Source organism: Papilio polytes, unplaced genomic scaffold, assembly GCF_000836215.1.
Source record: "Papilio polytes unplaced genomic scaffold, Ppol_1.0 DF823923.1, whole genome shotgun sequence".
Taxonomy (NCBI): domain Eukaryota; kingdom Metazoa; phylum Arthropoda; class Insecta; order Lepidoptera; family Papilionidae; genus Papilio; species Papilio polytes.
Genome location: NW_013525281.1, coordinates 5,761,959 through 5,771,543, shown reverse-complemented (window position 1 = coordinate 5,771,543; position 9,585 = coordinate 5,761,959). Strand labels below are relative to the sequence as shown.

Sequence of the window (9,585 nt, the reverse complement as noted above, 5' to 3'; positions counted from 1 at the left end):
GGTTCCTTTGAACATGTCAGTCCCATAATATCTTAAACTAAATAACGAAACCATACAATTATAAACGAACACAATACAAAATAAGAAAATGAAATATAAATATAAAACAAAAATAGTTTTAACAAATTGCTATAAAGCCTTTAACACCTTGTAGCGGACTTCGTCCGCTAGGTCCGTCAGTGACTCGGCCAAAGCAGAGAGAAATCCACGAACATGGTGTTTTAGAAGTTTGTGCCTCTTAAACAGAAAATTTTTCTTGAATTGCAAAACATTAGGGGTTATTTTCGATTTTATACATTAAATATCCTTAGTATGATAATAATATAAAACTTTGCATTGTTATCTATTCTTGTATTGACTGTAAATTATCTGTCTTTAAATTAATTGTGACTTGCAATTGTAGGGGCCTTGGGCGATAAAATTTAGAACTTTAACATCAAGGTTTTTTGTATCACTATTAACAGCAGCGTAGCTTGACAAGGCAAAAGTTATCAAAAGAGATATTAAGGGCCTGTCCCATCACTGGCTGATAGAGGCTCAGATAGCTTAAATATGACGTAACTGTCAGATAAGGGAACAAAATCCGATATTTCCATCACATTTACACGTTGGATTGTTATCAATTTACAATTTGGTGGGACAGACCCTTAGACTTGGCGAACTAAAAAAAAAACAAGCAGACCTTTTTCAATCAATCTGTCATTGATTTTAAGCAGCTTTTGTTTAACACCCCTAATAGTGCTTATGCGTGAATAGGAATATAAGCAAGTGTGAAAGAGTCTTTATGTGCAGAGGTCGTCGTGCTGCGGACACCCCACACTCGGCCGAAATGGGCGCGAACCGATCACCGGTCACCTTGTGCCAACGACACTATGTCAAAACTGTCATTCCAAAGATTAACAGCATTCTTTACACTTCATGTTATGTCGAGACGTCGCATATAATTTATATGATAAGTTATTGAAATTGATTTATGTGCGTCTTGTTTTTTTGCTCTTAATTAATTAATCTTATATGTTGAACGACGTCGGTTTGAGAGGGAAAGTTTCTGTCGATATGATAACATAATTACAATGTAAATTGGTTGTTAAGGAAATACAGTTATTAATTATTGGAGATTTTAGAAAAAAAAACATTAAGGGCCTGTCCCACAATTCTTGTAAATTGTCTGATAACAATCCATCGTATAAAATATGTGATGAAAATATCGGACTTTGGTATTCTATCCGACAGCGACGTTTCTTTTAAGCTATCCGAGCTTCTATAAGCCAGTGATGGGTCAGGCCCTAAAACAATAAAACTCTGAATTGCCCGCGTAGCATATTTAATACGACTTTTTTTTAATAATAAGGACAATTTTTTGTTACGGCCAACGACTTGTACAAATGGTTCTAAGTTGTGCATTCACCTTGTGCTGTGAATTCTTTCCCTTATCTTTTTTGCTCAGAAACGACACAAAGAATACTAAATGGAATTTTGATAAGAAAATATAAAAAAAAAACGAATAATTCATAATAACATAGTTCAAGTTTTAAAATAGAACGTGTTGCTAAAATTTTGCATAATACTTTATTACATGCATTGAATAAATTTATTTTCCAGGTGTTATGAAATGAGTTAGGGCTGTCCGTATTTTTCCGTATCCGTATCCTACTTAAACACATGTCGAAATATTAAATCCAATACTTTTTTTAACGAGGGAAGCCTGTAAAAAGTTCGCTTGTTGAAAAGATAGTTATGTAAGTCTTGAGTTTATTCCTACGTTTGCCATTCTTGAGTATTACTTCTAAATTTTAAATGGAAACTGTGTGATATAGCCCTTAGCTTTAGCGATAAGATTTCACTAACTGGGATAGCCTACCAACCCTAGAGTAATTAATAGTAATAATGACATTTGAGTGACGACGTGATCTGTCCGCGACAAGGTGGGCTCGCGGTCGAAATCAGCGCAGCGCCAATGACAAAGTATGTCGCGGTATCGCGCGATCCTAACAAAAAACTCTTGATTTTGAAATTATAATGTGCGTCCGGGCGAGCCGTACGCGAGCCTCATAGCTTTACGATACTATAGCTCGACTAGTTTATAATAATCACTGGTGTTTAATCACAATGTTTTTTTCTACCATTAATAAGTCGGATAAACTTGACACAAAACAGAGCAAGAAATTCTTAGGCAGTTTGGCGAAATTACTTGTTAATATGTAATAAAAAAATGATATAATCAAGATGTCGATGTAAGTTTTGTTTAGTTTATTCTCAACCTGTGTTATACAATATACGATGCTGTAAAGATTTTTTACCACTTAAAGCAATGTTTATAAAAATAAGCGACAATGTGCTTAAAGTTTACCAGTCACGTTATACGAGATTGACCTATTTGAAAATCAAAATTATTGGAACATGCATTATGAATACATGGTCATGTTTCAAACTGAAAAATCCATCACAAATCGTAACTACCATGTAAAGTAAACGATTTTTTTGGGTTTACGTTATTAGAATAAATAAAAAAATAAAACGTATGAATTACACCGAGGTCAATAAAACACATTTTTAAGGAAAAAATTTGAAGTTTTTCAAAAATAATCATGATCACGAAATATTCACCATCCTAATGATACCTTCTGCTTGTGATATTTAAAAGATTCCGAGATTTTTTTAGGACAACGGGCACGAGTACCTTCGACACTTGAATAGCCTTCGAACGTATTTCATCATTAGAACGTTCGGTCGATGAACCTAATGAATTATTCAAATCTATTAATATTTTGCAATTTTGTCATATGATAAGTAACCAAGTAATAACAACCGGGTTCGCTCGGCTGACATTTGAATATTTTCCGACAACTTACAAAGGACATATTATTATAACAAACAATTTTTTGTACTACTTCGACTGTAATTTTTCATGAAGCAGTTTCATAGCTAAGACAAATACAGATAAAGATCTTTATCGTAATACATTTGTTTTTCAAACGCATTTATTCTAACCTTCAAATTGACATCTACTGTTTTATTCACAATGACTTTTATAAGTACACGATTGTACAAACGCAAAAGTTAAAATTAAAACAAGTCTTTATTCCTTGTTTTTATTTGTTATATTTTTTATTTACACAACGATCGAACAGAATATTGCAAGAATAGATTGCATTTCAAGTCTAACAGTTGTTGATTATATACTTACTTGTTTTAATCCTATTAAAAGGGCTGCGTCGTCTATAATTCTTGCTCTTTCATTATTTCAATTCAATTTCATATAAAATTTAAAGATATTGAACTGAAAAATGTTCCATACAGTGCGAGTGAGCCTTAGCCTTTCATGGCAGCGAACTTTTTCTCTTCAACGGTACTTCTAAAGTTTTCGTATGTTTGTTTAAAGGTCTGTCATCTCGCACTTCACTGCATCGATGCGGATTCTTCTTCAAAGTAAAAAACGGACGCCAACAAAAAAATACAATACTGCTGTCACTACGCCAAACCTATTATGAAATGTGTACCCAAGTAATTTAAATGTTCACAGCAGAAAAAGTTGTTAAAAGAAATAAACGATTTAACTATAATGTAAAGAAAACGTGGTGACTGTTAAATAAAATGGATACTTGTAAAAGAAACAAAAAGAAACATTCTACATCGAGTGTTTCCGCGTCGGCGATCTAAATATTTGCGTATTCCTCATACATATCCAATCGGACAAAACAACAACGGCCTGGCCCCGCTCGTATATTAAGTGCGACACACGAATTGCGTAGAAAAATATTATAAGTATTGACATAGTACCTTTATTAATCATAATAATTGTTTGGCGCCTAAACTACGCGCAAAAACTTCGACCAACCGGCCATGACTCGGACGGCAAAAAGTCGAGTGGTATTGAACGCGGTGATATTCTGATTACAATCGTCGGTAGTAAGCTCTGTACGGAATAGAAAAAAGCTTTTAACCGCGATGAACTGATGCACGCCTCGCGTACGCCTCCATCGTACCATTCTTTGTTTAGGAGCCAGGTCAAAGGCTCCTTCTGAGTATATCGAACGTATGCGGAAAAGAAATGCTCGGGAATATTTTAATACTGCGACCACTAAGTTAAGGTTTTTCGTATTTAAACGTCCCTGACGTGAGGGTTAGGACTATCGTAATTTTGAGGTGACATTAGCCGATGCCGTAACAATGTTTAAGTGGTTTTTTACTACAAGTCCTGACATATGAATTGTATAAAAAATCTAATAAGAAAATTTTAAGTTTACTATACTAAATATCGGGTTTAGAATTGCATGTTAAAATGTATAAGACAATAACAAAATTCTTTCATTACGAGTAAATGGAAGTAGTATTGCAGTCCAAGTTTATGAGTCAGACGTACGATAAACGACGTTCAGTAATATCATACATGCACCAGGCCACGTAAAACATCCAATTAACTTAGATACTTCATAAAACGTATAACTTTTTTATTAACTTTGTGATAAAAATACCCATGATCTTAGGTAACATCAGGTCAGATACTCGCCTAATATAAAAAATCGTCTAGAGCTGTGATAACTTTAGAAAAACATAGCAAATGGTACAGAGAAAAAACAAAATAAAAAGGCGGAATTTATCGTAAGATGCAGATCGATTCGCATTGTTAGATAGCTATTGTGTCCTAGTTCGAACTAGTTCTGGATCGAATCAGAAAAAAGGGTCGGAACACCTTTATAAAAACTGTCCTGTTACTTCACCTAACTTTTATAAACTCTTTTTATTATCGATCTCATGTTAAAATTGTGAACAGAACAAATTACATACAATATTACGTGTTTAGACATTTTAAAACTGACGAAATCAAATCATTAAATTGAGTAGATGTTTTGCTTGAATTAAAACAGATGCTTTGGTTCGTTAAGTCGAACATGACTGGAAAAAACTATCTTGGTTTATTACTTCAGACCTGTATCATCGAAGCGTAAAAATTAAATAGCAAAAACGCAGTTATGTGCACAAACTATTGTATTTATATGATGCTATAGTAGTTGAACAAATGCCAATATAGTATCCACTGTTGCGAAATAATGTGAAATTATAAATAAATGTTGGAATCCGTTAACATTTATTACCCATTTTTAACACTCAATAGCTGTCCACTCTAGGACTACAATATCTGTCATCTCCGGTCAATTTTCCTTCGGAAATTTGACGATCCCTTTCTTTTCGCATTGCCTGGAAATAAGCCTTGGTCAGATATTGAAGTTAGTATTTAGTGGTTTTAAATCCAAAATTACTCTGAGATTCCCTAAAAACTGTTAGATATCTGAACTAGCTGCTGATCAAAACATTTGACGCCTGTATCCCACGATAGTTCGGTCGCGTCTTCCACATTCATACACGCATGCATGCTTGTCGATTAGGGTTATTACTAAAGTATAATTTTTAGATAATATAATTTTCTTCTTTTAAAGATTTACAAACTCCACCATACCATAAATCGACAAAACTGCTTCCGAGATGTCTGACATTCCCTGAAGTCTTCGATTAAATCTTGGCATTCACGTAGTCCTCGGTCTAGGCCGTACGCTTCCAAACAATCCATCATTTCCATCTCCTGTTTAGCGCACCGACCCAACATTTGGTGCGAAAACATGGCGCCAGTTACATCCGTCCATGGCGATCGAAAGAACGGAGAAATAAACGCCATAATACAAAACAATTAAAAATTAGTGGAGCAAAATTCTATTACTTTTCCAAAGGTAATATTTCGAATATAAATTGTCAAATGGCACATTTACTTTTAAAGATATGTTGTTATTGTTTGTGGACAGTATTTTTTATCAATTAAAAAAAGACACCATGCAGGATTAATGTCATGAATCTCAATAAATAAAGACCTTCAACCAAAGGACTGTCCTAAATTATTAATGTTTATTGTTTTTTTAATGTTGATAATGACTTATGTACTCATGGGTGTACTGACTACTTAAAGGCTAGCTATCATCTGCAGTTCCTCAGGTGTTAATGGTGTCCATAGATGTCGGATTCATTAATATTAGGTGAAACCCAGCTTGTTTGCTCTTATACAACAAAAAAATACTACACATAATAGAAGTACCAAACCAATATTACAGTTTAAATTTTTTTATTCCAAGAAAACAATATTATAGCACTTAAAATGATCTATTTTGCAATATTTATAATAAGACAATTGCTCTACAAATGATTAATAACTGTCCACTCTTGGGCTGACATATTTGTTATCACCTTTCAATGTTCCATCTGCTATTTGTCTATCTCTTTCCCTCCTCATGGCCTGAAAAAAAACACAAGATATATTAAGATTCCCTTCAAACATTTGCAATTTTTTCTCATATGTACTTTACTAACTATAAATGGACATCATCTGAATCAGTAAGTGATTAATTGTGCTGAAAGGACTTGCCGGACACAGCTAATTTGACTATATTTATGTCTAGTCTGTCTGTCTGTCTATCTAGTATTTGTAATCTCTATAAATCACAAATACTAGATCTTAAAGATCTTCAGCATTACTTTACCATAGTATATACTCATAATTATTTCAAAATAAAAAAAATAACACACCATAAATCTTTTAAATTGTTTAGTATGGGTCTGACATTCATGGAAATCTTCAAATATTTGTGCACATTTGACTCGGCCTCTGTCCAATCCATAGGCCTCTAAGCAATCCATGTAACGTATTTCTTCTTTCTGGCACTTGCCTAACATCTGGTGGGATATCATTCCACCAGTGATATCAGTAAACGGGGCCCGCAGGAATGGTGAGATAGACATTGTTTATCTAAAAATGCAACCAAAGTGAACATAAAAATAATCGCTTGATAGTTGTTAAATGGTGCGAAACAGTTTACAACACTGTTACAAGTAAATAAATAAAAAATGAAATAAAAGCGCCTATAAATAGACAAATACAAACAAGATAGGTTAACAATTACGTAAACTAATTCACTTTGAGAAACAAGAAATTAAAAATGTCTTTCAATTGTTTCGTTATTACATGATGAATTAAAAACTGACCACTTTAGTTAAGAAAATATACCTTCTATTACGTTCGAACTAGAAACAAAAGATCGTCGGAAATTATCGAAACAAGAACAGATTTTTATTTTTTTCAATTGGTTGTCATTTTACTTGTCAATGTCAATATCAACGTTCATCATCAAGCATCGTCTTTAACATCTGTTTTACCATGTTCAGTTTTTATCAATTAGTTTTAATTATTCCGCTCCAGCATATTAAAGCTAAGTAAAATCTAAATTGGTAATCTAATTATCCTGGTTTTTGGTATTTTTGTGGCTCAATGATATAAAACACTCAAAAAACATTACTTTAAAACTTGATAACAAAAAAATTATGATTACCAACATAATAATAACAGCGAAGACGAAACGAAATGTCAAATTGTCAATCGCCTTCACTCAAATTAAATCAGCTGTCGATTTTTCCTATATGAATAATTCTTCTTTAATGTTTTTACACGCAAACAAAATGGATTTTCACAAACTCTGCTATCTTTAAATCAATAAATCTGAATAAAGCTAGCAAAGTGGTGTTAGTATTAGGCGGTGGTCTGTGCCGATGGGGTATCGGGAGTGAGAGACGGGACAGCGGCGGCAGCGGGCGCGGCTCGGAGCCCCAGGCATGCGGCGGCATGGCCGGCGAGGCTGCGGGCACGTCGCGCGGCCTCCGCGTCTACAAGATCGTCGTGCTCGGAGACGGCGGCGTCGGCAAATCGGCGGTGACGCTACAGTTCGTCAGCCACAGTTTCCTCGACTACCATGACCCGACTATCGGTAACGTATCTCGTTCAAAAGCTAGCTGAACAAATGAAAGTTAAATGTGTAATTTGATGCAGTATTAGAAATGTGTAGTATACTTTGGAAATATTGGCAAGCTTAAAGTGCTTAAATTATTTGATTTACACTTTTTAATAAGTTTAAATCAAGCTATAGGCAACATTTTAAAGGTTAAAACTTGCTTACATTTTATAATAGGCTAAGGAAAAGTGTTTTACGGAATTTAAAACATCATTTATTATTAAGGTACAACTTTGATAGAATTAGCTTTGGTTTATATACAATTATAAGCTCATTACTACCATAAATCCTTAGTAAAATTATTTCTTAAATGATCTTTTAACTCCTTTGTGCATAGTTTGTAAGAGAAACATTAAGAAGTGTAAATTAAATATGCATGTTTTCATACTTTTGTTTTACAGAGGACTCTTACCAACAACAGGCTGTCATTGATGGGGAACCTGCATTGTTAGACATCCTAGATACAGCCGGCCAGGTATGTTCATTACAGTTTTTAATGTAAGTAATATAAAATTTTTATTTTACTAGCTTTCAAGCTTAGCCGTTTAAGCTACAAACTGTAACAAACATCCATCCATCTAAATATTCACTTTTATAATATTAGTAAAATAGTTTAAATATACATTGATTTAAAATTTTCATATGTAACTATTTGTAGGTGGAATTCACAGCAATGCGGGAGCAGTACATGCGTTGCGGCGAGGGCTTTGTGCTATGCTACTCGGTGACTGACAGGCGATCTTTCCGCGCTGCTTCAGAGTACAGGAGGCTGTTGGCACAGGCGCGACCCTCGGAAAGGCTGCCTCTAGTCCTTGTTGGCAACAAACTGGATCTAGCGCCAAGGTTTCGACAAGTAAGTATTATATTCAAGAAAGTAGCCTATATTTATATATTAAATTGTAAATAGCCTTGCAGGGGTGAGTAAATTGGTGAAACCGTGTGCCAGAAAGGGAGAAAAACTACAAGCCAATGCCAGCAAAGCATTAAGGTTGCCATGGTTACTTATTCTCAGTCAATAGCAAAGGCCTTATTGACATTTCCACAATTGTATTTTGACATTTGGAATTGAGAGTTTTGTGCAATTTAAACAATATTTCTTTTTATAACTTAATGTGGATGAGGCAACACACAAAACAGCTAGTGTAATTAAACGAATAACAGTCAATTACTCTTCAAAACTCCTCGGTTTTACCATACCAATTAACCAGTTTGTTAAAAAAACTAAATAAAACAATGTTGATAGGTGACAACAGAAGAAGGCAATGCATTGGCCACTCAGCTCGGTTGTCCATTCTTCGAGACGTCGGCAGCTTTGCGTCACTTCGTTGACGACGCATTCCACGCGCTGGTGAGAGAGATACGACGTCTAGAGAGACAGAGACAGGTAATTCACATATTCAGCACCAACTGGTAACTCAATTATTGACAGATTGACAAATCAGCTTGCAGTTCATATGTGTACAGCCCTATTTGTGCCTGTTAAGGTATGCATTTTGAACTCACATATTTAAAGTATTTTGAGCTGTGACATGCAACTTTAATTGTTGTGCTACAGCTCAATGGTTATGGTCTATGTGACCTGAATTTTTAAAGCTGTTTTGAGTTAATTTATACTCTTCTATTTAATAATTATTTTCTATATAGTTGTTATTGGTATAATATAAACAAAATAAAATTATTTCCAGGCATCATTGATGGGTACTGGTATATCGACGAGCGGTGGGCGGCGGCGCTGGCGGCGTCTGCGCAGCATCTT

The 9,585-nt window shown here is 34.5% G+C and overlaps 2 protein-coding genes and 1 long non-coding RNA gene across 3 annotated transcripts; 1 reads left to right on the top strand and 2 right to left on the bottom strand.

The window, feature by feature from the left end:
- Positions 1-4,971: 4,971 nt before the first annotated feature.
- Positions 4,972-5,753, bottom strand: LOC106102274 (NADH dehydrogenase [ubiquinone] iron-sulfur protein 5). Its single transcript, XM_013281700.1, has 2 exons — positions 5,459-5,753; positions 4,972-5,199 (listed from the first exon to the last, which is right to left on the bottom strand). Exons 1-2 carry the CDS (start codon positions 5,672-5,674, stop codon positions 5,110-5,112), a joined length of 306 nt encoding a protein of 101 aa, XP_013137154.1. The 5' UTR covers positions 5,675-5,753; the 3' UTR covers positions 4,972-5,109.
- Positions 5,754-6,099: 346 nt separating this feature from the next.
- LOC106102246 lies at positions 6,100-7,072 on the bottom strand. The gene is made up of 3 exons (XR_001225554.1): positions 7,030-7,072; positions 6,574-6,793; positions 6,100-6,283 (listed from the first exon to the last, which is right to left on the bottom strand). It is a non-coding gene; the product is annotated as an uncharacterized LOC106102246 (long non-coding RNA).
- Positions 7,073-7,425: 353 nt separating this feature from the next.
- Positions 7,426-9,583, top strand: LOC106102139 (GTP-binding protein Rit2; the record flags this gene model as incomplete). Its single annotated transcript, XM_013281548.1, has 5 exons — positions 7,426-7,805; positions 8,231-8,304; positions 8,488-8,682; positions 9,073-9,213; positions 9,515-9,583. Coding segments are annotated over exons 1-5 (621 nt in total), but the record flags the coding sequence as incomplete, so codon positions are not given.
- Positions 9,584-9,585: the final 2 nt, after the last annotated feature.

Bases quoted from the DNA above. Each gene is read 5' to 3' on its own strand.
- LOC106102274 (XM_013281700.1), bottom strand. From the start codon at position 5,674: ATGGCGTTTATTTCTCCGTTCTTTCGATCGCCATGGACGGATGTAACT. The intron at 5,200-5,458 runs GTATGGTGGAGT...GCTTATTTCCAG, and splicing joins AGCAGTTTTGTCGATTTATG to GCAATGCGAAAAGAAAGGGA.